This window comes from Pezoporus flaviventris, unplaced genomic scaffold (assembly GCF_033815535.1).
Source record: "Pezoporus flaviventris isolate CSIRO_AGI_PZ_B2104156 unplaced genomic scaffold, CSIRO_AGI_Pfla_v1 ptg000025l, whole genome shotgun sequence".
Lineage (NCBI taxonomy): Eukaryota > Metazoa > Chordata > Aves > Psittaciformes > Psittacidae > Pezoporus > Pezoporus flaviventris.
The window spans coordinates 13847894-13875672 of record NW_026892573.1 but is presented as its reverse complement, the minus strand read 5'-3'; the positions used below and the strand labels follow the sequence as shown (position 1 = coordinate 13875672).

Genomic DNA, 27779 nt, shown 5'->3' with positions numbered 1-27779 from the left:
TGTTTAGCATCCAAGAAAATACTTCGGTTTACGCTTAATGTGATATAAATACACGGGACGTGTTTAATAGCTACTCCTGCAGCTCTACATGTGTTTTAAACCGCGCTGCTTTCCCGAGTGTTGCAGGCAGCAAAGGCATTGCTGTGCTTTTATAAGACAAACCAAGAGCGCAAGCGCACATTTTTAAGTGGAGACACATTATCATTAATTATACATGGCTTGGGTTAGTGCTGACTTGCCATCCTCCTTGGATCCTGCACCGAGCCCTGGCTTTCTTATGGCAGATAATAACTTAAAAGAAAGAAGACCAACAGAATTGCCGTGATCTGTATCTACAGCAGGGCATCGCATGTGGAAGACGTAATCTTTGATGGTAAATTTTTGCTTTGACATTATAGTAGAAGTTAAGCAAAAAGGTGTCATCCTTGGCCTAGAGTTTCACAAGTGCCACAGGCAGAACACGCTTCTCTGGACTCTTTTAAACCTTCTCCTCCACTTCCAAAAGGAGAAACTCACAATCTGCACTCAATTGAACCTTAAAGCCATAAAATTCCAGGTTCTAATAAATCTTCATTCTATAAAAACACATCCAGCACATATCAAAACAGAGACTGTAAAAGAAATTAAACATGTGTGGGTCACCTACACTGCTGGATGCTCCTTAGCAGGATTGCAAAATGGATGGAATAACGAGGTGCAGTTTTGCTGTGAAGTTTCGGTACCTCCCTGTAGCACCATGGGGCTGCCCAGGGAGCAAAATGTGCAGCGGCTCTGCTGCCACATCCCTTCCACGAGCCGTGTTCTAGCCAGCATCCCCATGGGCCCAATGCTTGCTTGGCTTCGGATTCTTCAGTGATGGGATGCACCCGCTGCAGGATGCGGCCCACAGACGTCCCACACCACTTCCCTTCAGGATGGGTCTGGCAAAGCAAGGCCTTCTCCCCAGTGAGTGCTGAGGCCGCGGTGAGCAAAGGCACTGTAAATCAAAGGGAGAGCAAAGTAAAGCAGTGTTTGGGGGAGGATTTGCCTAAAAAGTCAAAATGCGAAGCAAAACCGAAAGCAGCTGGGACCGCACTGCAGAGGAACGGCCCTTAACAAGCACTCCAAAAGAACTCTGCCTGTGATGTAATCTGGACATTTCCTGGCTTACTGGTGGTTTCCTCGGATCAAACACCCGGAATGCTGGGGAGCCGTCACCACCGCACAGCTCCTATCACTCACACAGTCACAAGGGACGCAGGAGAGGAGCGGGGTGCCAGGCAGCTGGGATGTGGGGCAGGAACTTGCATCCCTCTGCCTGCACTCTTCTCACCCCAGCGGGGTGAGACACTGAGCACGCACCTTCCCTTGAATTACCCTTAGTTTGAGGGGTGAGGTTTAAGGCTCCTGGCTGGGGTCCTACACTCCGCAGCCTTGGCAGGGAGGCTGAAGCCTGTGAGACCTGCAGGGACAGAGCCCCAGCCTTTGTGACAAGATAGAATCCATTTTATTTTTTAAGCTATTGTATTATGGATACTTTTTGAAGTTCTGGTGACTTGCTAGAGCAGTCGTGACTGAGTACACAAAGCAGGCAAAGCCCTATAGGCTTCAGGAGCCTTCTCATGAAGATTCATTGAGTTTCTGCTAACAGGGTGCTCAAACCAGAAAGCTGGGAGTAAAGGGAGAAAAACCCCAGCACACTTTCTAGATTAGCATTCTACAGAAGTGTTTCTGATCATATTCAGAGCACATTTAACATCTCCCATTCCCATGAATTCAAGTGACCCCTGGAAAAATGCCTGTGAAAGCACTGGGATGTCTGTCTGGGAGGTCGAAACCATGGGACCCAGCAGCTCTTACTCATTACGGCATGCAACATGTTTGCTATGGAATAATAACACTGGGATGAGCAGCAGGCAGGCAGGCAGCACATCCCGGGTTTCCAAATGGAGCCCCATAGATGCCAAGAGCACCTGTCTGTACCTGCCACCCATGGGGACATGAGGATAATGGAGCTGTGGGGACAATGGGGTCTTAGGGACGGCAGGGACGCAGAGGGCAGAGGCCCAGGAACTGGTTTGTTTCTCATTGTCATCTCTTTGCAGGCTCCTCAGTACCCAGCACCATCAACACCCATGGAAAAGGCACAGGTTCTAAATCTTCCTGAAGGAGCGGAGGGGTTTGGTTTTTATAGGGATGAACTATTCAGACAACCTCAGTATTTCACTGCCTTGAGGAACTGCAGCTTTTGGGAAGAGCATCTTTTGAACTGCGTTGACAGCAGCAGGGTCAAGAGGGAGCCCAGCAGGGCACAGCAGCAACCCCCATTCTGACCTGAGCTCATCCAACCTCCACTGTAGCAGGTGGAAGGAGAAGAAAAACAGACCCTTCCCAAAGTTTATTATCTGGATCCCCAAAGACTGTCCAAATTTGGGTTGCTCAGGAGCTCTCTATTACCAGTTACCCTAAAACAAGTAAAATCAAAGGCAGGCAATGAAGGATCCATCTGGGAAGCACTCATACCATGACCAGAGACCCCAGGCGGCTCTTCCTCACCTCTTTCTCCTCACCAGGGAATTACTGGCATATCAAGCGTTGGAGATTTGTTACCTGGAGTGGCAGGGGCTCGGAGTGGTGGGAGCCACAGGGGTCTCCCAGCCAGGGGTACCTGCCTTTGCTGTGTTTAAATTATACCTCTCGAAAGGTATTTAGAAAGGGCATTTAAAAGGGTATCACTGACTGATTTAATGCAGCACCAGCGTGGCCTTAGCAGTAGTATTAAAAATATATATTCTCATATTAAAAAGTATACATATTTCTTTGTGATTTCTGTGCAAGCAGTGTAAATAATCGATGGAGGCTATTGCAACCCGGCCAGCCCTGCAAAGCAGAAAGAGAAAGCAAAGCTGCGAAACCCTTGGGCAAGGGGAAGGCAAGGCCAGGATGAGCCCTCAGCAGGGCTCGGTGGTCCCAGCAGGGCAGAGGCTTGGTAGCAGGGTTATGGCAGGGATGAGTTCAGCAGCACCAGAGCTTTGGCGATCTCAACTTTGATTCGCATAATCCTCCAAGTCTTCCATTAACACGCATTGGTTTGGTTCGGGTTTTATCTTAATTGTACCACATGCTCCAGCTTTTTTACTCACTTACAGGCACATCCTGGTATTTTCAGGCTTAGGTTACTTCAGTTTTATTATTGCAGGTGGCCCAAATAAATTTTCATTAACTTCTTCATGTCTGTTTCCTAAAGAGAGCTATAAAATGAGCAGTTCTGAGGTTTGCCTGGATTTGCGAGTGAGGACCGGGAGCAATGTCTCTATCAGCTTTACTGTGTTCTCTGCTTCACCTCAGCCCTCACATTGAATGCCAGAAATGCATTAAAGGCCAGAAAAGTCAGCAGCAGCTCCCTGTCAGGTGCAGATATTCAGATAACAGAAACCAGCTTTTCATTAAAGACATTTCAGCCGGTTTGAGCTGTGTCACCCATCCCCGTTTTCATGTTTCTTCCCAAAGTTTTGCTTCACTGAAGACCTTCACTGAACTGCATGGGGGCAATCGGCCTCACACAAACAGCCTGCTTGAGGACCAAGGTTAACTTATTACTAATTAACTTGGGGTGCTCAACACCTTTGCACAGGCTGGTGTGAACACTCTACATGTGCAGCTGAAAGCCAAATACAGGCACGGGTCTGATTTAAAAAAAAACCCAAACAAATGAGGAATGGGATCAGTGCTTGGACACCAACCCAAAGGCAAGAGAAAAGGGGAGCGAGCCTAACGCCCACAACCTCTAGCGGGAGCAAAGCTACGCAACCGTGCAGGACAGGAGCTTGTCTGTGAAGCATTTTTAGAAGCCTTCTGTAGGATGGTGGAGTTATCCCAAACTTTTATTGTTTTAACACAGAAAAATGGGAAAAAAAGGGAGTTTCCTCCTCAAGAGTCACAGGCTGACGGTTAAGCATCTGGGATATCACCTTGAACTCAAGTTTGGAGAGTGCTGAACAGGAAAATCCACATAAAATCCACATTTTGCATGTTGGCCTTTGAAACTCTGCCGATGGAGTCTCCTCTGCCTTTTGCCTGTTGTCATTGGACCCGGGAGGCCTCGCTGCTGTGGGGTTTCTGCAGGCAGCGGGTACGAGCCATTGCTCAGAGCACTGCTCTGGGACTTGCAGTCCCCGTGTTTATATTTCAGTGCTACGTGTGATTAATCCTCCATTTCATTCATTGTCTTTCTACTTCTCTGCTACTGGGAACAGTAAATAAGAGGGAAGTTGTAACAAGAGCCTCCCTCTTATTCAGAGACCTTCTGTTTCCTGCAGGCTGGTGGCTTTGAAAAAAATCACAGCCCCATTGTGCTCCAGAGTCACGTTAAATGATTCAGATGGAAAGAAAAACCGACGTCAGTAGGAACAAGGGACAAAGCAAAGAGGAGCATCAAGGCCGGCAGACCAGGGACACCAAAGGCAGCCAGCAGCACATCCTGAGGATGCTGCACCATGTGGCAACAGAGTGGGTTTTTTTTCCCCTGTTATGCGGGTCTGTCTCCCAGCATTCAGGATGGTTTGGTGGGTGTCCCTGGACACCTCTGGCACCACAGGAATGGCACTGATTGCCTGGGGGTTGTGGGGCTGCAGGACAACCCTCCTGTCCAACCTGGGAACAGGGATCCAGCCCCCAGCAGCCGGGGGGGAGGCAGACTCACTCCTACCCCAGAGTGGGGCTGATAGTGGTGGCTGCAGGGCAGAGGCAGGGAGGCAGAGCCTGGGTGCTCCTGCACAGAGGCAGCGCACACAGCGCTCGAGATGACGCTGCCGCCACTGAACATCTGGTACAAAGGCTCCCCCAGAATAGATCATTTCCTTCTTCCACCTCAAAGGAAACGGTGCTGGAAGAAGCCTCAGTCACGGCCACACTGGTGCAAGGAGGGGTCCCTATCACAGGCAGCCTCCCTCTGGGAGCCAGGTATACATTGCCTGTAGAGAGTGCGACTATGGGACAAGCCATCAGCACCAGGCAGGACCTAAGGAGTCTGGCCTGTAAAACACCCAAACGCCAACACAGGTGCTGTGCCCCACCAAAAGAAACCCACCAGCATTTTGCCACCAAACCCAAACTCTCCCATCCCCCAAACCTGCTGCTGAAGCTGCTCCTGTGCTGAAGGGCTCAGGCTGGGATCAATCCTCACCTGCATTTCCAGCGTTGGATTTACAATGCAGTGCTTGTTCACGGCATCTTCCTTGTTGGAAGGCGTCAGTAGGAATGTGTGTCAACAAAACTAGAACAAGTGTAAGCGCCACTACAGACAAGTCTGATAATGAAACATGAGTCACTGTTATTCAATCATTTGCTAACGCACGTTTTGCAGGGAAGTTCTCTCCCCTAGGAATCGGCACCACACAAACTTCTGAGCTTTTTTAAGAAGAGCACTGTGATTCTGCTTGTCTTCCCAGGGCTGGTGCCTGTGATCCCATTCTGCAGCCCGCCGCTCCGCTCCCTTCACGCCTCCATTCCAAACTCCAGGCATCAGCCCCTCACCCTGGGATGACCCACCACTTACACTCTGCATGGTATGCCTGTGAACGGGCGCCTGCCGGCTCTTCAATGCCGTCCTTCCTCACAGTGGTTTTCATTCTCAGCGTCTCCCCAGCCCTAGGAGTGAGCTGGCAGCAGGGAAGGGGCTCTCAGAGCCCCTGAACCATTGTCAGTACCCCAACATTGCTGCAAGCCTGCACCATCCAGAGTGCAACTGGCTGGTGTTAGTTTAAAGAACGGTCATTTTCCCCTTGGGCTGGGCTAAGAAAAAGTACGGTCAACCCCAGCACTTCAGCAAGGGAGGCTTTTCCCCATAAAGTTATTATTTGCATTCTTACATTTTGATTTGGGAAGGAGCAGGAGGTGTCTGGGATGTTACACCTCGGCTGGAGTTTCTTCCAAGAGATTTGTTTGACAATGTTATTCTTACTCCTGCTAACAAACACACCCGCCAAAGATTGCAGCACATCCTCAGTTTCCCCTTGAGAAGCCAATTTTTTGAGCAGCATCTTGCAATAAGCATTTAAAGGGTGACCTCTTGCTGCTGTAAGGTGTGTGGGGAGCTGGGTCCTTTCCAGGCCTTTGAGCTACAGCGTTTGGCCTTTCCTGCTTTGATTGAGGAACTTTGAGGAGGTCAGAAATGTGTGATTTGAGCTTCTGCCACTTTAATAAATGAAAGGCTGCGGGAAGCATTCCTTTATGGAACTCCCTTTATGCCAAATGTTCATTTAATTCAAACATGATTTAGTAATATAAATAAGATTTCAAAAGGCATGGCTGAACATCCCACTTGCCCATCTTGCTCCTCCAACTTCTCATTGCTTAGCCTGAGCTCAAGCACTGCTGCTGCAGGGAGGGCTTCAGCTTCTGACATAGTGAACAGGTAGACTAAGCTAATTTATAGCTTTGGTCTTTTTATTCCATCCCAAAGTGACAAAAGGAAAGGCCTGTCTCTCTTGCGGGTCACCTTTAATAGTAATTGCTTCAGCCAGATTGATTTCAAAATTAGGTGCTCTTGAAGCAGAAGCCACGCTGTATTTTTCAAGAGCACAAAGCAGTCCTAAGAGCAATCTGACCTTCATTCTTAATAATAAATTCACTGGAGGAAAAAAAAAAACGACTTTTTCTGCTTGAAGCACTGTCAAAAGAAAAGCCAAAGCATGACATACAGAGAAATGCAAGACATCTTCTGCAAAACATTACAAACCTCTCGGAGATTTACTTTTCTTGGGTTTTTACTCCGACATTGGAAGAAAATCTGACAGCTTGTCCACAAGTACATTACTTTGGAGCAAAGGCTGGTGTGAATTTAAAGTGAACCTATTCTAGACTAAACTGAAACCATCTTGGAGTGGTTTTCAATGTAGGGTGCAATTCTGTAGCAAATGCTGGGGAGAATTTATCAATAAATATCTACATTCAGGCACTGCATTAGACTGGCACCTTTGTAAAAAAAAAACCTTGAGGTATTCCAGGGGCTAAAACATTGTCTATAGCACCTTCCAAAGGAAAATGCCACACACCAGTGTTTTCTTCTACAGCATCTCCCAAACGATGTTATCTGTAGGGTCTAGTCAAGTCCAGGCGATGGTAAGCTGAAGAGCATAAGGAAGGAATGTTATTTGAAGATACTGGGCACTTCACTGCTGTTGACAAAACAATCAGCACATTTGTGTCCCAAAAGCCTGTAGCTGCTCAGCTGCTATAGGCAGAGCCTGGAAATAGTGAATGTTAATTGTCTCTTGTATTAATTATGTTTGTATCTTGCCATGTTGCTGATACACTTGATATTGAATAATGTATTCTAACTCAATGCTATCCATCCGCTTTATTCCTTTCATCTTCTGTCAGGCGTAGCTGGGAAGGCAGAACAGGAATGTTTATTCTAACAGGTTTAACCCTTAGGCTAGCAAGAATTAGGAGAGGCTTTTTTTCAAGCTTGGCTTATCACCCATCTAGAGAACCTGAAGGTGTGGCTGCAATCCACCCAGCTCCTCTTCTGGTGAAGTTCCTCAAACTCATCTCCCTGCTTTCCAGCATGCCTAAACCCAGCTATTATTCAGCCTTTTCTCCTTCACAGTGGGTTTGATACACTGGTAAAAGGAGCTGTAAAGGGGTTCTGGGCCAGCATCACCCTAAATAAGCTGCAGGAATCCTTTCAGCCACTGGTTAGCTGTTCCTTCAGGCTTCTAGCAGCCCATCTGCTGGGACAGATTCACTTTATTAAGTAAGCTCAACTTTTTGCTGGAGCCGGTGTGATTACTGAACACACAGCAGAAGGGATGAACACCATCTGTACACTTAGTTAAACCAGTTTAAAACTACAGAGCATACCTAGAAAGCAGGTGGCTGCAATTGCATCTCTGTTCAGAACCAACTTCAGATAAACCACCATGAAATCATTATAACTTCATTTGGCACTGAAGGCATTACTACCACTAACATTCAAGTTATCTCCAAACCAATCTTTTTTTTTTGTTTAGAAAAGGAAAGGCCTCCTTTTTTTTGTTCTACATCAAGCATTTATGTGACGGTTAAAGCTGCAGGAAATGTTTTTCATGTTGACAGTGATGCCAGTGCTACCCAGTTCCCTCGTAGGGAATCACTGCAAAACGGTTGCGGTTTCACCATTCATCATCCCTCAGCGATCACCAGCTTTTACAAATCACAGAGGTAGATTCAATGTCAGCAATAACTGACCTCAGATCAAGCAATCCCACAGCAGTCAAGTTGGACACATGGGTGCTCAGAATGAGGTAGAATTTCAACCAAGAGGAGTAACAGCTGTAACTCACAGAGGACCACAGATGGAGAAAGGGGAGGTCCCTTCCAGCATCAATTCTGAACTCTTGATTTTATAAGAATTAATTTACCCGTGATATTTCCCCTTTAGAAATAGGAGCTTCATTGTTTCAAAACAGCTTTCTGAAAGACACAAGACTTCAGTCCAATACACATGTGCAAGCTCAGATGATTTAGACAGGTATCAACTGCTCATGAGAAAGCAACAGCTGTTCTGGAGAGGTCCAGTCTTTGGTGCACCTCCCAGCTACCATCCACCCCTGCAGCATAGCACTGGGTGGGTCTCATAGTCACAAAGTAGAGTTTGTAATGATTGTATTACCTACCCTCTCCAGCCTTGAGCACACTGTTTGTTATCAATGTGCTAACCCCAACAGTCGATGCAAACACCGCGCCTGGCTGCTGGGGAAGTGCTTGCTACTCATCTTTTAACATCAGCTGAGTCCTCTAGGTTACTTCTGTCAGCATCAAGCACCGAGAACAAAGGCACAACATTACAGGGATCTCATTAAGCATGTTTGTTCCAAGAACAAGGAACGCGTCTACTTTCCTCTGACGACCTGGGGAAACAAAAAAACCCTTCAGCACAGAAAATTTATTTGCAATTAGTTATGAGCATTTAAACGGTCGATATGCAGTTTAAGGAGAAAAAAACAAACTCTGTCCTAAGCTTTCTATCCCAAGACCTCATGGATAGCATTGTTCTGCCTTGAACAGAAAGCAGGGATGTGCATAGCTGCAAACACCAACACACACACAAAAAAGCCCCTTAGAATATTAAGTGAGCCATTTAACTAAGTATTTAAAACCTCTGCAATTATTAGTTTATTAGTATCATCCAGGATTCAGATGTTCAATATTTCTCCTGAAGTTATACATAAATGCAAATTGAAATAAGAATCTGAAAGTCAAAATTGTATAACAAAACAATACTCCATCACAAAAGCGTGTAAAATTACAAGAATGCCTTTTTTTTTTTTTTGCCTTTTTTTGTTTTTTTTTTAAACACTGGCACTTAAGAGAACCATAATTTTGTAACCACAAAATTGCCAAATTGTCCCCCAGACTGGTAAGCAGGTATATGTGAAAATAGTTACAGTTGCCAGCACTTGAAGTTTTACTAAATATGCAAAAAACCCCTTAGCTTTGGTTTTGGAAGAGAACTATAGTTGACCAAATTAGACATTGTTGGTATACCATAAACATTTCATTTTTTAATGCAAAATTTAATAAAATGTACTTTTCCATACAGCTATATTTAACTTAAAAATGGGCAAACATCAAGAGTGCGGTATAAAACCTAACAGGAAAAATACATCTTATCTCATTTTCAATTTGAGACAATATACAGCTTTGTTTAAAGGGCTAAAACTAGAATTTCAAGAATACAAATATGAATTTACATAGATTTAACAAATAATAATGGTACCATTTATAGAAATCTTAGAAAGAAAATTCATTTCTCGTGGGCCATTTGCTACCAGGAGAGTTTCATGGTATAAAGCCCGTGGCCATCACCAGACCTGTCACCAAAAAATAATACGGTAGTTTCATGCTTTTAACTTTACACATTTTAGGTATGGTCATCGCTCGCAAGTGTCCAGAGATTTACAAATCCAACTTCCATTACACGGTAACGGAATCACACCTGTAAATGCCTCCACACCAGACGGGCATACGCTCTTCCTATGGGTCCTTCGAGGACAAAATTGAACATTCCCTCCCTCCCCGCCCTCCCTCGCCCCCCAAGTATTCCATTCCTGTAAAATTGAACTCTATACTTCTCAACTCTCCAAGACTGGTAAACTCATGCAACTCACTAGAATATTACATTTCACAAAAATCTGAGCAAGTTTCAGGTTGTTGAGATTGAATTTTTTTGTTGGTTTGTTTCCAGTTATGGAAGAATGTTCATTCATTACATGCCTACATATTTCTTTTCTTACCCTATCCCGATTATGCAGGGTATGCAGATCAAAGCTTTGTTTATCAGCTGGTTATATTAAAGATGAAAACTGTAATATTCCCGTGATCCCATACGGGCATTCAATAAAGCAAAAGATGAGTTCCCCTCAAAAAAAAAAAAAAAAAAAGAGAAAAGAAAAAGGATGATTTTCCAAGGGCACCTATTGAAAGGACAACAATACTAATAAAAAAAAAATTGTATTTACTTAGAAGCATTCAGAATGTCAACAAAACAGCTGCAACTTTTCTTGTTTCTCCTTTTCGCAATTACAGAGTGGTATTCAGTTAACAGAACAACAATTATTTTTTATGATGCAGAGACAACTGAAGATGAAAAAGGAACTACATCCCCATGTAGAACTAATTTGTGCTGTGCACCAACAAGAACCTGCTTTAAAACTCCCATGCCAATTTACAACCCCCACACTGTACCAGGCAAGGTTAGTGGCCGTTGAAATACCACTAAGGACAGGGCTATCTAAAGACACATTCGGTAGTGTGTTAACTATACAAAAAAAGAGACACTGTACAGTTTAAAAACAAATCTTACACAGCCTTACATTTCAATTTTGTTTTGTTTTTGTTTTTTTTTTTCTTTAAAAGGAGTGAGTTGTGTACAGGGGGGTTAAATGCTTTATAGACAAGAAAGAAATTGCTCTAAAAGAGACTTATTCATCATCATCATCATCTTCATCCTCCTCCTCTTCCTCTTCTTCATCATCTTCATCCTCTTCATCCTCATCCTCATCTTCCTCCTCCTCCTTCTTCTTCTTGCTCTTCTCAGCCTTGGCAACTACTTTTTTGCCTGCATCAACCTTCCCTTTGGCCCGGTATGCAGCAATATCCTTGGAGGAGAAAAGCAGGAAGAATCTCTCAAAGATGTAACCAGCCAAGTGCTCTGAGCAACTGCTAAACGAAGCCCCCCACCCCCAGGTATCTGCCCCTTCTCCACATCCGCAGGGGTAGGACTGGGCACTGTAGCTGCAGTTACAAAGGGAGCTGAGGCCCAAGGCTGGAAAAAGGGGAACCCTCTAACACAGAAATGATACCGGCAAGCTGGAACACACTGAGAAGCCTCTGCTATTAAACTTCTGGGAAAGCTGCTGCCTCAGATTGTAAAACCACAGCTGAGCCCACTGTCCCATAAGGAAATGAAGTAGGGAGACCTCTTAAGGTCCCTTTGTAGCCCTAAATTCTACAATGCCTAAGGAAAGGCACAGGAAAATCCTTGTTTGAGGCACAAGATTGTAATTAGCCATCAAGAACACCTTGGAATGACATGTCCTAATATTCACAATGTTACGCCCCAGTGAAGAGCAGTTATACAGAATTCTGCCTAACTGAAGTTTACAAAATAAAAGGTATAACTTGATTAAAGGGTAGACAGTGCCACCTTCTGCATGCAATAAATTTATTTCAGTCATTTATAATGCATAAAATTCAGTTCCTGTTACAGGGAAGTCAAAACTGTACCTGGAAGGCCAGGTCAGAAAAGCAGTGATTCCCAACTTTGTGCCAAAGTAACAAAAACAATTATGTAACAGAATCAATCTACAGGACTGAAACATACCAGCAACAGAGAAACATCAACACACTTATGCAGATGGCCCAAACCTCCCAGTATTCCCCACCCAGCAAACATTACACCACTAATCTCAGTTCCTGCAGACTTTCTCAAAGCTCAGCATGGAATCTGTAGAAGATACGATATCCACCAAATCAAGCAGTGAAATCCCATTTGTAATTCTAAGAAATACAGGCAGTACTAGTGGAGATCAGTACCTGGGAACAAAGATTAATAATTCTACCACTTAAAAAGTCTCTTCTGAGTTGCCTTGGCTGTACATACAAACAATTGCCATGCTGAAGAGTTTAAGCTGCACAGGAAGGACAATGTGAGAAAGCTTTGAGACCTGCAATTCCTCTCCAGCACATAATTAGGACTCAAAGGAGCCACCTTGATCACTAAAATGCTGTAATTTTAAAGTGGTTTTGTTTGCCAACAGGAGAAATACCAGAGGAAGGTCACAGCACACAAATGGCTATATATATATATATGTGGTATACATTAGTTATAGGTAGCTGCTGATCCATTGTAAAGCATCATCTGGGGATGCTAACATGGATCTCCTCCTCCCTTAAGTTTCCTTGTGCTAGGATGGGAATCTGCCTCTGGAAATAAAACCACAAAGTGCTACCCTGGGTGTGCAAAGCAGTTCCACAGCTCCCATCATGGTGGGGGGATTTAGCTTTAATAATCAAAGAAATTATATGACATGCTGCTTCGTATGTTTATTAACTATGCTTAATTACTAGAAAGTAGCTGGGTACAAACCAGGTACTGGGAAAAACATGTCTAAAACTAGTATCTCGTTAGTGCTTTGACATTATCCCAAGAATATATTTAAGAAAGCTGTGTATTGGTAATCTTAACATTCAGGGATGCTCATCAGTCCCTCCAAAATTAGGGAGAATCAGTTTATTCTTCACTTGTGTTACTTAATACTAACAACTGAACTCAGATACTGCTGTGACCTGTGGTTCTAATAATGAGAGACACCATGGCATCCGGCAAGCCATCACTAATGGTCTTGAACTACAGATGAATGCAAACAGCTGAACACAAGGGACTGCAACTTAGTGTTACGGTAACAAACTTCAGGCCTCCTTATTCTGAGGGTATTTTCCAATAAATACGATCAAATTTGTCACTGACATACTATAATTTGCAGCATCAGAGTATGTAAGAAGGGGAAAAAAAAAAGTCTAAATTAAGGCTTGACCTCCCCAAAACATCTCCATAAATGTCAATGTTACCTTTTCATACTTCTCCTTCAGTTTGGCAGCCTTTTTTTCATAAGGCTGTTTATCATCTGCAGCAGTGTTGTTCCACATCTCTCCCAGTTTCTTTGCAACATCCCCAATGGACAGACCAGGATGTTCTCCTTTGATTTTTGGACGAAACTCAGAGCAAAACAAGAAAAAAGCCGAACTAAAGAGTTAAAAAAAGAAAACATTATTTTAATTTTAGACTCAAAGTTTTGTGAACCTAGCTGCTTTTTCTTAAAGAGTGTCTTGGAAAAGCTCCTTCAAGCGAGACAAACATTAATGACAATGGAAAGCATTAAAACTGAACAAACTACTTCGAAAACTTAACGCATCCTTGTTTCTTAAGTAATGCCACACATCTGGTCCGATTTTCAGCAGGACCCTCAGAAGGGCAAATTTTGCATACCATCTGCTGACAACATCTCAAAAAACAAGTGCATGATGCCAGAGGAGAAAATTTTAAGTCAGAACTGTTAAAAGATGGAGAAGCTGCATTATTTATTACAAAACTTAGTATTTTCAGATGACAGCATCAGCCCAAGTAAGAACATTCACTTCTACTGGAACTTCCCTGTTCCCTTCAGCATTAGCTCCACTTAATACATACACAGACGAAAACTGTATTGCTACCAAGTACTGATGTTGAGTAGGAGGTGAATCCGAAGTCAGTTGTCGTTTTGTAGTGACTGAAGTTTTAATTCTCCAAGCTGGTTTTGTCAAGATCATCCCTCTAATCTGTTCTGTGTAAAAGGCTGTAATTTTAAGTGAGCTGCCAATCAAAAACTTTGCTCAAGCAGGTGACGAGAGTAGGGCTTGAAGTATTTCATTGCCATTTTACACTAGAATTTATGCTCTTAACAGAAATCGAAAAAAATCTGAACTACACGTTGTTGGTTTTTTGTACCTACTTTCAGAGGCTGACATTATTCCAGCTCTGATAACATATGAGCCTGGAAATAAAGACCTAGTATTTCTAACTAAAATTTCAACCCATCTTTATGCTACTGGTCAGGAAAATCAATGTCATCTTTGTATTTCTGAAGTTCCTAAACCGGGGTAACATGATCATCTTACAGATACACTCCAGTATGATGGTCCTGAACTAGATAAGCTAAAACTAGAAATCTACTTACGGAGGCCTCTTCGGTGCATTTGGATCCTTGAACTTCTTTTTTGTTTCCCCCTTAGGTGGTACATAGTTTTTCATTTCTTTTTCATAACGAAGCTTGTCGGCCTTTGCCATATCTTCAAACTTCCCTTTCTCCTTAGAAGACATAGTCTGGAAGGCAATTACAATCACAGAGTATGTCAACTTGGAAAGAACCCATAAGGATCGGAATGGTATGTTAAGATTCATAAGCATATCCAAGTCCATTCAAAAATATGAGTTGTGGGAGCTAAAGGTAAGGCAAGAACAGTGGACTGTTACCACTCATCTTGTAACTGCACTTCATACTTATCTAAAACCTGAACTTTAAAGAGATCATTTACAGTCTCGGATAGTTTCACACAAAGCAGTCACTTAGGGTTTTGATTAAAATAATCATCGGGGGTACCAACACGGATCCCCAGTGGTTATTCCTACCTTCCACCGTTCTGAGCACTTTTTTGAGAACTCTGAAAAGTTCACTGAAGCATCTGGATGTTTCTTCTTGTGCTCCTCCCGGCAGGTTTGCACAAAGAAGGCATATGAAGACATTTTACCTCTCGGCTTCTTAGGATCGCCTTTGCCCATTTTGGATGATTTTCTGTAACAAAGTGAAAAAAAGACACCTTTAAAACCTGTACTTGCTACAAACCAAGGTGGGAAGAATAAGCCACAATGAAGGATCAGACCAAACACAACCCGTTGGGGCAGTATTCAGAGATCGTACGATGGGAAGAAGTTTCTCTTATGGATAATTTATGGCAGATTTCTGCCACCACTGGTTGAGGTGACCTAGACACAAGAAACTTCACATCTCAAACAGCCTTCAAAACATGCAGGTCTGATCCCCTGCAAATAAAAATGCCCCTTCTAAGCAATCTGAAGGCAACTACTGCAGTGGAGACTGCAGTTAGTGGTGATCACTGCTAGTGTATCAATCATATGCTTGAAAAGAATAAGTTGTAATGAAAGGAAGGAAAAAGTACCAGACTACCGTGTCTCAGCTGGTCCTCTGGGTTACCGAATTCTCTCTTCCTACAGCCCGTGTTTCTGTCCCCCTCCCCTGAAAGCCTTGGATGCTCATTTACTAAATACGTGTATTATTTTTTTTAAATGTTATATGCCATAAATTATCACCCTTCTTTTCCGTATACTGCAAAAGCCTATTCTCCCTTTGTATGCGTACCTAGAAATACAGGAATGAAACACCACTCAGTCAAACATGTTACAACCAAGCCAGGGATGCTGAAAGTACGACATTTACATACGAATGGCAGAGCTGCTCCCCACAATGTCTATCTGACTCTTTCAGGGTCTGAGAGGGAATGAAAAACACCTTCCTGAAACTTTCACACCCGAGTCAGACATTCAGAGTATTTCTTCATAGCTCCCTGGAAAAAGCCACTTGCACACTGACAAACTCAGCTCTTCAGCAGGAATTGAAAGAAACGCTTGAGAAAAGACAGAAACGAGTGGCACGCACCGCCTGCCCATGTTGCCACAGAAGCAGTATTTCCTATCGGTTTGGCGGATAGACAGAAACAGATTTCTGCTCTGTGACTAAACACGTCCGGTTTGAAGTTTCTATCAAGTAAACAAGAGGGCTGAAGAACCAGGAGCGGCTCCTGCGTGCCATGGAGATGTTTCCAGAGCCAACCGGCATCCCGGGCTTGCCTAGCGGCCGGGGGGCAGGCAGGAGGGCCGGGGCAGGGGTGTTCCACAGGGTGTGGGAAGGAGTAAGCACCGCAACGCCGGCGCTGCGACAGTGAGTTGGCGTTTAAAAGCCTCCTTCCCGCCATTTTGGACGCTTCCCCTGCGAGGGGGGCTCAGAAAACTTCTCAAGTCCCTTAAAAGACCTGCTGGAGGTGGGGGAAGAAGACAAAATGAAGAAAAATAGAAGAAAAGGGGAAAAAAAGGAGTCTGGTTATGCCAAAGGAGCTGTGGAAGTTTTATTCTGCGTTCACACGAGGGCCCCCAGCCGACGGGCAGCGAGCACATGTCCAGCGCTGGCAGCCGAGGCTGCGGCTGCCCGCAGGCGGCGACCCCCTCTCCCGGCCACCGCTCGCAGCCCCGGGACAAAGCGCCCTCCCGGCCGCCGTCCCCGTGCCCCCACAGCTGGGCGCGCCGCCCCAGGCCTGCCCCGCTCTCCGCCGCCATGAGGCCTGCCCGTTGAGGCGAGGCCTGCGCCGCCGCAGCAGCGGTGGCGGCCGCCATGGCGCAGGCTCCTGGCGGAGGAGGTCACCCGCCGCCGAGTCTCCTTCCATTTTGTACGCTGAGGAGACGGAGCAGCCCGCCCCCCCCTCCCCGCCACCACACCCCCCCGCGGCCCGGCGGGCAGGCCACGCCGCGGGACCCCCGCTGAGGGACAGCGGCGGGGCAGGGCGGCGACCCCCGTCCCGCGGGGGCGTCGGCAGCGGCTGGGCGGTGCGGAATGGCCGCTGCTGGCGTCGCCCGCGCTCGCCGCCGCGCAGAGAACATGGCTCCTTCCTCCCTTCCCTTTGTGTGAGCGCGCCCGCTACCCTGGCGCACACACTCAGCCATTGCAGCCGGGGGAGGGCGGGCGGGGGGTAGACGGGGAGAGGAGAGCTGAGCGGGGAGCTGAGGGGGGCGAGGCCGGCGCGCTTCCAGCGCCTGCCCGAGCCCCGGCGACGCGAGCAGAGCCCCGGCGGAGACCCCCGCTCGCTCCGTTCCCCGCAGAGCCGCGCAGCCCCTGGGCCGCGGGCCCCGCGCTCCGGAGAGCGGCGGCGGCTGCAGAAAAAAAAGTTCCCCCGAACTGCGCCCCCGCCCGCCCGAGCGCCTCTCTGCTCCGCCGCCGCTCGCCTTGTTTTCTCGCTCGCGGCTCCCGTCAGCCATGTTACAGCCGGGCGGCCGAGGGGCCAGCGGCTCCCCGACCCGCGCCCCGCTGCCCCCGCGCTCCCCGCTGGCTCGCCGAGGGCCAGCAGCGCGGCGTGGCCCGCCCGAAGCCCCCCGCCGCCTCGCCGCGCCTGTGCCCGCCAGCTGCCCCGCCGCCGCAGCGATGGCTACGGCGAGGTACCGTAAGCGGCTTACGGCGGGGCACGGCGCGGCCCGCGCCCCCCGCGGCGGGCGACCCTTGGTCACCACGGCTCCCCGCCCGGGCAGCTGCGTTCGCCCGTCTCCCTTTCCTCCTTTCCTCCCTCCCGCCGCCCCGCTTCCGAAGTCGCCAGCCGCCCGCGCCCCTCGCGCCCCCGCCCCGCCCCGGCCGGGGGGCTCTCCGCCAGGGAAGGGTCTCCTGGGCACAGCTCGGCTCGCCTTTGTGTGCCGGAGCCAGAGCCAGCGCTGCCCCGCGCTCCGCGGCCAGGCAGCTGCGGCGGCACGGCGGCCAGCACCGGCTCACCGCCCGGCTGCGAGCGAGCGAGCGAGCGCGCCCGGCCAGCCCAGCGGCCCCCGGCGCGTACTCACCGGTGTCACAGTCGGCACGCAGCCCTAGCTCGGTCCCGAGCCCCAGAGACGCTACCCCGGCCGCCCGCCCGGCCCCAGCGCTGCCTGGGTCCCTGTGTAGCCCGGTGCACCGCAATGGCTGTGAGAGCGGGATCGATACGCAGCCTCCTCACACTCTCAACGCTGGTAACATTACTCTCAACACAGCCCCATCCCCATTGGCTGCCGCCAAGCCAGCCGCCGCGCCGATTGGCCGAAGCCCTTCCATTGTCCTGACCAGAGAGCTCAGCCGATTGGGAGCGGCGCGGGACACGTCACTGAAGATTGAAAGGGCGCGCAAATATAAAAGTGAGCTGAGGGAGCCGGGCGGCGGCGGGAGTTGGAGTTCTGAGGTAGCGGCTTGGTGCCGCGCCGCCGACCGGGAGCAGCACGGGCCGGCACTGCCCTGCCAGCCGCGCCACGGCCCCTCGCCTCCCGGGCAGCACCCCGCTGCCTTGCTGGGATCCCCGCACGGCCCCGGAGGTAGCGGAGCACCGGGCGCTTTCCGCGCCCCTCCCCTCTAGCCTCGTGCCGTCCAGTTTCACGGACGCGGAAAAGGAGGCGCAGCGGGGCTCGAGGAACCGAGCCCGCGTTTCCCCGCGCCTCTCACCCGGCTTTGCAGTCTCATGGCGCGGGCCAGCACATGAGCTGCTGCGTGCGCTGCTCTGCCCGCTTGCACGGCGCTGTGGGGTGGGTCGGGGTTTTTGCTCCCCGCAATGAGTAAGAACGAGTCGGAAGGTGCTTGCTGTCTTCATGACCCCCGGGGTGCAAGGAGCGGGGGCGGCAGGCAGGCAGTCTCCCGGGTCCTCAGAGCTTCTGGAGCCATGCCCCAGCAAGAGGCAGGCTGGGCCGGGGAAAGGTTGGTAACCTGGGCCACATCTCACTGTCCTCCACTTGCACCCTGCTCCTTTGTTATAGTCGCTTGCATTGCACGAGTCAGATGTAGAAAACTCGAGCAGAAGGAATAACCCTTCACATCTGCATCACTCATCACTGGTGCAAACAGCCTTGTGAGGAGCACTGCTATGACGTATCAGAAACCACTGTGCTCCCCTGAAGGGCATTATCAGTGCACTTACTGAGTAACAAAATTGAATGAAGAGAGGGGTATATGGTCACAAATGTTCATGTGCAAACAGTCCATTTTTACTATTTACATAATTACCATGTTCTCTTTAAGTCCTCTCTTATCCATGAAGTTTCAAAGGGTTTGTGGTCTGGCGCACACAGATTTGTCCTATTTTCATGTTTAGGTGGCCTACAAAATTTTTAAGGATTGTACAGAGCATCTCTTAATGTGACCTGATACTGATATCACCAGCATAACAGCCGTTACAAGGGAAGAATGACTTTTAAGATGTATTCATCTGATCAGAGTCCAGTAATTTCTGTTCTGGATCCAAAGCCTGAGCCACTTGCTGTTGCTGCTTGGTTTATGATTGTCGCCTCCTAACATTTCCCCACCTCAAGCTGGTGCTTCTTTCAAGATCTTGCTCTTGAGAAGACAAATGAATTCAAAGTCTTCCTTCACAATTATCAATCATTTGGCAAGGTACCCTAGAGAAGTCAAAGAGCCTTCTATGTAATGACTCTAAAACTGCCTCATTTGTGAAGTGCCGATGGACACATGAAGAGAGCAGCTCTGCATTGTGACATCATGCGAAAATACATGAACAACAAGAAGCACTAATGTTGCTGTCTTAGGGAAAGGTTTTTCTGGCTGGTTTGTCTCAAAGTTGAAACCTTTACATAGAGATGGAACAGAGGAAAACTGCAACAAGCACAAGTGGTTCCATGGCCTGGTACGGAGGAGCTGATAGCTTGGCACATACTGAACTTCTTTAAAGTTCCTTCCATCAAAACCAGACCCAAAAGGCAGGAAAAGGCAGGCATTTATTCCCACTTGTTGTCTAGAGCTAAGAATTTAGCAAAATGCAAGTGATGAGGAGGTTCTGATTATATGACATTCATGTCATGTTGTGCCATATCCCTTCTGATACCTTACAAACATTCCTCCTTCTGCAAACCTTACTCAAGTCCAAATCTGTTTTACATTACGCTCCAGATGACAGGTGCAAATCACTGAGATCACTTGGATAACATGAGCCACCTTTGACTTGACGCACAGAGGCTTTGCCCACAGAATACTCGGGTCAAAATGTAACAGCCTACTGTGAGTCCTCCAGAAACAATAATAATAAAAAAGTACATAGCTGCACAGGAAGTTTCAAAACCCCTATTTAGTAATTTTGGTGTTCTGCAAACTAGAGCATACTTTGGGAAAAGTCACAAGGATTGGACATCTTATTGCAAAGCAAGAATGAGACCGATTTCTATTAGATAACGTATCTTCAAATACCTCAATTTTTACGATACACTTTGTGGCTACTTATAAAAACTAATAGAAATGTTTGTAAGGAGCCTTTTGGTTCAATTTCTTTTCCACACAAAGCAAGCTGAACTTGGATGGAAACATCAGCTATGTATTCTCAACCTCTTTTTAAAGCATCCTTTTGGTTTGCATTTGCTTTAGAAGTAACAGAGAAGGCCTCTCCAAAGACAGACCTATTCTTCTAACCAGTGTATTGCTGAGTAGAAACAGAGAAGTTCCAACTGAATGATGAAAACAGAGTTTTACTGTATTTAAAATGATCCTCTCACTTCACCTCATTCCCGGTACAGCTCACAGCTGAAGACTTCCAGCAAAAACAAACAAGGATGGAGATCCCAAGAAGTACAAACCACCTGGTTGGCAGTGAAGCCTATCAAGAGCGAGATGCAGCTCCCAAAATAACCTTGTGAAATGCCTTGGTGAGACTCCTTCAGCAGAATTTAAGTCACAGTATATAAGGAGCCAGACCTTGGAAAGTCTGCCTACTTCATTGCTGTGGTTGCTGACAGAGGTGAGAAAAGAAGCTTGCATCAATTCCAGGAGATGCAGGAGACCCAAGATGTGGGGCAGCACACATCCCCTGGGCTGTTCCACACCACCACCTTCTCTTACAGATTTTGCTTTCTGTGAAAGACACTGCTTACTCCCAGTGGTTTTGGCTGGAAAGCAGAAGACTTCATAGCTTGCTTTGACAATGAAGAGATACGGTGCCTCCAGATTTTGTCACTCCATCCTCCCTCCCAAGAAGAAGATCATTGTTTCTTCAGGTGAAAATTGAGGGAATATTACAGTGAAACAGGCACAATGAAAACTAGCTTTATAGTCAAATCCAAAGCTACTGTTAGGCTATTTTTAATGAGATCTGAAAACCTTTCTCAATAAAATTGTTACATTTCCAGCTCAAAATGAGAGCAAAACATCTGCAGAGACAGGGCCCCTGGGCACATGCTGGAACTGCTGGTGATTCGGGTTCTCACTGCTGTTTTCCAACACTTCCAGCCATACAGCAGGCAGGTTGTTCACAGTGCATTTGGAAAAAGCACTGGCTGTTATTTGCCCTTTTCCTGAGGCTGCAGTGCCAGCCTCTACACACCCCAGATGAACACGATTTTCAATTGCTCATTAGGTGTAGACTTGTAACCATTTTTTTTCCTCTGGTGTCTTATTTAAAATCCTCAGGAGATACTTCAAATATTTCCTTAAAATAATTTCTGGAAGAGAAAGACTCCATTCAAAGAAATGAGACTTAGCATGTCTGCAAATAGTAACAATGCATGGAATGTGCTTTGCTTTACCTTTCTGGATGGATTTGCTCAGACTGTGTCAAGTAATCCACATATATTGCTGGCTCCCTTCTATTAGCAAGCATTACCTAGTGAACAGGGCATCAGAAGGCCATTTTTCCTTTCAGCATGGATGACTGTCTGGCTAGGCTATATGTGTGAGCGTTAACTGCGGAGTGTTAACAGCAGCCAGACAAGGTTGCCTCAGCTGACTAAAGGAAAGGGTCTGGGAGAGGCAGGCAGGGAGCAGAGATGGCAAATGTGCCACTGCAGTAATTTCCTCGCCAGGCTTCATGTGTGAACCAGCTGATTTTTGTTGACATATGAGCCCTGCAGACAATTCCATCGTTTCTAGAGCTGACGTGCTCTTAAATCAGGCTCAGCACTTACGCGGTGCTTTTACCTGTATAATTGATAACATTAGAATTTGTACTCTTTTTGAGGAATTAGCTGTTATAAAGTATCCAAGAAAACTTATTTCCATAGCAAAAGTGTATACTGTACATGCTGTTCAGCTCATAAAGTGGGAAAAACTGATGAAGATACGTCAATGTGGACTTTTCTTCTGAGGATCAGTATGCCATGAACATTTTCTTACAGTGAAAATGTGTATAGAAAGTAACTGTTTCATGGTAACAGTAATGTAAATTATTTACTATTATGACATTTATGATTCCTTTAGCATCATATTCCTTATCTACAAGTACATAACTTCTTTAAGTGCCTCCAGAATTTCAGACAGATGGGAACTGTGTTCAGCTTCAACAGCAAAAAGGAGTTGAAGAAATGCTCTTCCAGAACTGCACTATTTCTGAAGTCATTGACCTGTTGAGATGTTTGATTTGCTGAGAGCACAACATGCAGTGTAAGGTCTACTTATCCCTTCAATTTTCTGGAAACATTGATTCAAATATTCCATTCCTCTCCAAAATCTCCAGACTATTTATGTGATTGCACACTCAAGTCCACCACCAAGTAACAGTTATCAGCTGCTTCTAATAACCTCACAATGTTGCTGCCCACCTCCATAGACACTCTCTTCTAGAGGCATTAGTACACAGCTTCTCTCACTTCAGTCTAGAGGCAGGTAAGTTTCTGAAGCTGACACCACTATTAGACTTCTACACCTGAACAGACAGAATCCAACCAGGCCTAAAATGATGAAAAATATCTGAGATTCCATTCTTCCTATTTTATCCAGCCCAGAAGATTCAACAAGTTATGTTGCCTCATATCCAGGGACAGATAGCCCTCAATGCTGCATGCTAAATTGAAAAGATTCCTTGAGCCAGGTATAGCACTGGGACAGAGCTTCTATTCCCATCAGTTTTCTGAAAATACACAATATACAAACATCGCTCTGACCTGAACTCTGATCCTTTATACAGGACTCCATCCGTACCTGCAACACAGGCTAAACCACTTGCTTCTGAATATGTAGAACACACCTTAACACCAACACAGACCCTGATATTAGAAGTCCTAACACAGTATTATCTCCACAAAACAGGAAAATAATGTGAATTTATGGGATGTGGATATCCACAGAAATAGGGGATGCAGTATGCAACGCTCTACCTGGTAGATCCTACACAGGATCTACTATGACATCTATACTGCATACAAGCAGTTACACGAACTCCTGGAGGAAACAGAGCTTCAAAAAGTAACTTGCATAGTTTGATAGGACAGTCTTGACCTTTGAATGAATACAGCCCAGTGTATATGTTTGTCAGAGTAGTGTCTGTCTCATCCCTGACAATGCAATGGCAGACAATGGAGAGCTTCTCATTCATTCGGGGAATTGTCCACATATTCAGCAACAGTTAACTTGCTAACTTCCCAATGTGATAAGGTGCTCAAGGAAGGTTATAAGTACTAAAAGTTTTCAGAGTGAATCACTTAAGGAGGGCAAAGAACGTATCATGGAAGAGCAGAAGAAGCCTCAAAAATTCTACCCTTTCTCCATCTCTCTCCTTTCTGTCCCCTTTCTCTCCTCTTTTTCCCCATACTCTGGTGAGAAGATAAGCTGGAAAATGCACTGTGGCGGCTGTGCCTGCTCACCAAATACTGATCAGTAGCACTATTTAATGGCAAAGTATTTTTCTAGCCACCACATCTCTCTCCACACCCCCAGAATAGTTATCCAGTGTATGTTATACTCCAGTGGGTGCTGCATTGGTTAAACAAAAATTATATGCAGCCATCCCAGTTTATTACTGGTTCAGGAAAGAGGATCGCCTCTTAAATGGACATTCAGAGAACTGAAGTCATGCTAATATTCTTACAGACTGTGTCCAGCTTCTATCATAATTAACCATCCTGCTCCTTCTATTGTCTTCTTTCCCAGTGCTGTCATCTCCCTTTATTTAAGGACTCTACTTCAGGACTTGAGAGACCCCAGAGAAGAAACTGAGGCAACCTAGGATGTAAGAAATTACATACTTCGTATTGACTAAGCCTGTGATACCAAAAGGCATTCAAGGGAATGCACACTTCTCTCATCTCTTTCCAACAATAGACAGTTGTTTTGAAAAGAGCTCTGTCAGGTCATCATTGCAGGGAGACAACTTCCCCAAGCAGAATCTTGGTATTGAACTTTTTCATTAACACACACTTGTAGTCTAAATTTATTTAGATTGGTGCTTTCTTAACTAGAGGCCACTTGGCTTTCTATTCTTTCCTTATTCACCTTCACTCCTTTCTCAGGAGTCTTAGAGGACTTTAAGTCTTTTACATTCTCTTAATTCCCCTCTTTTTCTCATTTACCATGTTTCTATAAACTTAAATTTTGCTGAAGCAAATTTAAGTCCCTTACTGAATATGCCCAAGTTTCACTGAGTGAATACTGCCACAATGAAAGGCATCATTTTTTTTCAAAGTCAAAAAGCAAGACAGTTCGGATAGAAAGTCAATGTGGTGACCTCAAATTTGTGTCAGATGCAAAGTTAGACAAACTTGCACTAAACAGATCTGCAGCACTGAGAGTTTAAATACTCTGTAGTTCAATGTAACAAAAACTTGATGGTTTCCATGGATCTGGGAGTGTGGATTCCATTCAGATGTTAATATGCATGTTATGTATAAAAAGTCACTGGGTAGGCTGAGATGCTTTGACCATGCAGGTATCTCCTTAGTCTCCTTAGGGTAAATTTAACTCACCCTTGTCCTACAGCATGGATAAAAATCAAAGCGAATAGCCACTCCTTTGGTAAGAAATACTGAAGCAGTAAAACTTTCAAGAGCCTCTTTGAAGCTCTGGATTTTGATTATTTGAACTCATATGACTTAATGATGACAGCTTTTATAACAAAAGATATTCTTGATACTGTGTTATTTTTTCTTTTACAGCATAACAGATCACATAACTATTCCAGGGTTTCAAAATATAAGCAAGTGGCTACTTACGGGATTAAACAGATATAAGGGATGTGTATATTCATGTCCATTCAGTCTCTCTTTCCAAGACCCACACAGTCTGTTACTAACAAAGGTTTTCCATTCAAACCTACAAAATTTTGGCAAGTACTTATTACTGTGTTGTCCATTAACACTTTGGGTTTTGATGTATTCTTGTTGCTTTACTATAAAGATTATTAGTTTTATTTCGCTTCTGTCTCCTTAAAAACTTCAACACAAATACTTTTGCAACCTCTCCTGCACACCCACTGTTGCTGGTCTGATAGCCCTTCTGAAGCTTATGAAGCAGTTAAATGTTTTTTTAAGTGATCCAGCCTTTTCTGTCACTAATAATTACATACTCAGATGTGTTGAAGTCCTAGTAAGTAGTTGTTTATTTTATCTGATCATGCAAAACCATCAGTTTCTGACCATGCTAGCACAGGCATAACTAGTGAAGAAATTAAGTATGTGACTAGAAAAATACAGGTTTATGTCTCTTTTTTAAATAGAAAAAAACAGAGAAGGAATAGAAAAGAGCCACAAAAATGATTTGAGAATGTGAAAAAAAATAATGAAAACTATAAAAAGCTCAATCTGTTTATCTTAAAAAGAGGGGGGAAGAGGGAGATTGAGAAGTAACATGATTACAGGATAAAAGCACCTTCCTGGGGAGAAAATAGTGAGTACTAAAGAGCTCTTTAATCCATCAGAGAAAGGCATAACAAGAATCAATGACTGGAAGCTGAAGGCAAACAAATGCAAATGAAAATAAGGCAGAAAATGTTTAGCAGCAGGTATGATTACTACTTGTATTATCCTAGTACCTGGAAGCCAAGTCAAGGATCAGAGCTCCCTCACACTAGGTGCTCGGGGGAAAAATAAACACAACAATGCAACCCAAAAAAACCCAAACCAACAACCCCACCCTAAACCAACAAATAGCAACCAGAAAAGGAAAACAATCCCTGCAAAAGGTTAGAAACAATACATAAGATGAAGTGACATAATAAATCCAAGTATAATATTATCTGATATGACAGGCAGTAGTTTCAGGCCATGGTTTCATGATACAAAATGTTGAGTTAAGATACCAGCTTAAGGTGATTCTGCCCTACGCAGGCTGATTCCTCCTGCTTCTACAATTTCTCTGCAGCTGTGAAACTCTGATCCTCATTTTAAGAAAGGGTTAAAAGGAGGGTTTTCATTTTTTCTTTACATCAGAACACCAGTGGAACTGATGTACTTTTGCAAATGTTTTGACTTCTATGAATTTCAGTGAATGGCTCGACCAAAATCTTCCTAACTACCCATATATCTCAGTATCATCTCCAGTGCTGTTCACAGGACATCTGAATTTGCTGTGTTAATTGTGGGAAAAGACTGCATGACCCAGATTAAAAAAAAAGTATGCAAAAACAAAGCATGAGGTTTCTTTACTTTCTCCATAACAAATTGCTAGCCCAGTCATCAAATCTCAAGTGCCATCCATGGATAAAGTAGAACACTAACAAAAACTGAAACCTAGCCCATGGTCTGGCAAGATTTCTCTGGAAAGAAAAACAAAATACCAAACTATCACCCTAATCAAGTCTAAAGATACAGAGATGAGCTTGTGATTCCCAGCACCACTGCTCTGGCTCTGGTGTCTACACACCATCCTTGGTAGCTTACAAACACAACAGGTCACTACAGTTTGACTGGGAAGAAAATTTAAAGGGGTAAGCCAAGAGTGGTATTTTCTACTTGAAAAGTTTTTGCTACCTATTTTTCAGACAAAGGATCACATGGGTTGCCCCTGAAATTCATCTGGAAGAAAATGGGGTGTCTTGAAGAGTGCTTCCTCTTATATTCCAACAGAAAAATAGAGGAGAAAACACCACCTTTGATTTCCATTTCTTTGTTTACAGTAAGAGCAGACTACAGCAACACACCACACTCCCCCCAACATCTATTGCACTGAGAAACTCCAGAGGAGCTAATTTCTTGGGCTGGGAGTGCTGAAGAGAAAAAAAAAAACTAGGGCAAGCTCTCCCCAAACAGTCCCCAAGACTCGAAATCATACTGGGTACAGCCATGGCATTTACTACCCAGCCTTCTTCCTTCCCTTCCTTCCAGAGCCAGCCTCCTCCTACCGGCTGATGCTCTGTACTTCACTAAGCCGAATATTCACATTCCCATACTAGACAGGTAAATGGTTATAACCAGTTCTAAAAACATTAATTTTTCTTGCTCCTTGTTAAAAATACTTCAATCTCTGGCTATAATAAGCTACACTAGAAAAATTCTATTTCATTACAAAGTTTAAACACTTTATAGCCTTAGTATTTGCCCTCATAGTCTGCTGAATTGTTCCACATGACTGTGGCTGCCGTGTGTGCGCCGGACACACACTGCTCAGGAAATGAATCAGGGTTGTGCATCGAATTAGATTATTTATAGGCTGGTATATGTGTTTGCTCCAGAAGTTGTGCAGAGAACAAGACACACAACTACAGGAAGAGAGCGATGGGCATATGGTTAAGGCAGCTGAATGCCACATAGCAACACTCAGTTCTGCCTCTGTGTTTGCCATCAGCTCCTGTGCAGAAGCAGCAAGTCAGACCAAGCACCCTGGCAGATGGCCACCAACCTTGGCTTCCTCATTTACTGGGAGTCCAAACTGAAACACCTTGGCCCCTTTACGTAGAAATGCAAAGCAGCTGATCAGAATGGAAGCTTTGGCTTTTGAGGGAGAATGGAGCTGGAGGCTCAAGGTTAAAAGGCAGGAGAACCCAATCAGTATCATCAACTTTACTACTGACTGAAGAAGTGGATTGGTTTTCTCCGTGGTCAAACAGGACAATGGTGCTTTTCTGTTGTTCTGGAAATACGCAAAAAGCCCCATCAAATACTGTGAAGCTCTTAAGATATCACTGTAATAAGCCTTCAAAAAAAAAAAAATAAGGTATTTCTGATTCTTTATATACAGAGAAAGTTTTGGATCTTTTAATCTCTTAATTATTCTATATTG

The 27779-nt window shown here is 45.3% G+C and overlaps 1 protein-coding gene and 1 long non-coding RNA gene across 2 annotated transcripts; one reads left to right on the top strand and one right to left on the bottom strand.

The window, feature by feature from the left end:
• Positions 1-9114: 9114 nt before the first annotated feature.
• Positions 9115-17857, bottom strand: HMGB1 (high mobility group box 1). Its single transcript, XM_061457556.1, has 5 exons — positions 17675-17857; positions 14693-14855; positions 14241-14386; positions 13096-13270; positions 9115-11123 (listed from the first exon to the last, which is right to left on the bottom strand). The coding sequence occupies exons 2-5, from the start codon at positions 14840-14842 to the stop codon at positions 10947-10949; spliced, it is 648 nt and encodes a 215-aa protein (XP_061313540.1). The 5' UTR covers positions 14843-14855; positions 17675-17857; the 3' UTR covers positions 9115-10946.
• A 5839-nt stretch (positions 17858-23696) lies between these two features.
• Positions 23697-24970, top strand: LOC133271480 (uncharacterized). Its single transcript, XR_009744161.1, has 2 exons — positions 23697-23796; positions 24719-24970. It is a non-coding gene; the product is annotated as an uncharacterized LOC133271480 (long non-coding RNA).
• Positions 24971-27779: the final 2809 nt, after the last annotated feature.

Excerpts from the sequence above, each read along its gene's own strand:
- HMGB1 (XM_061457556.1), bottom strand. The coding sequence starts at position 14,842 with ATGGGCAAAGGCGATCCTAAGAAGCCGAGAGGTAAAATGTCTTCATAT. Across the intron at positions 13,271-14,240 it reads AATGCACCGAAGAGGCCTCC|TTCGGCTTTTTTCTTGTTTT; the intron begins GTAAGTAGATTT and ends TTAACTCTTTAG. Across the intron at positions 11,124-13,095 it reads TGAAGGAGAAGTATGAAAAG|GATATTGCTGCATACCGGGC; the intron begins GTAACATTGACA and ends TTCTCCTCCAAG.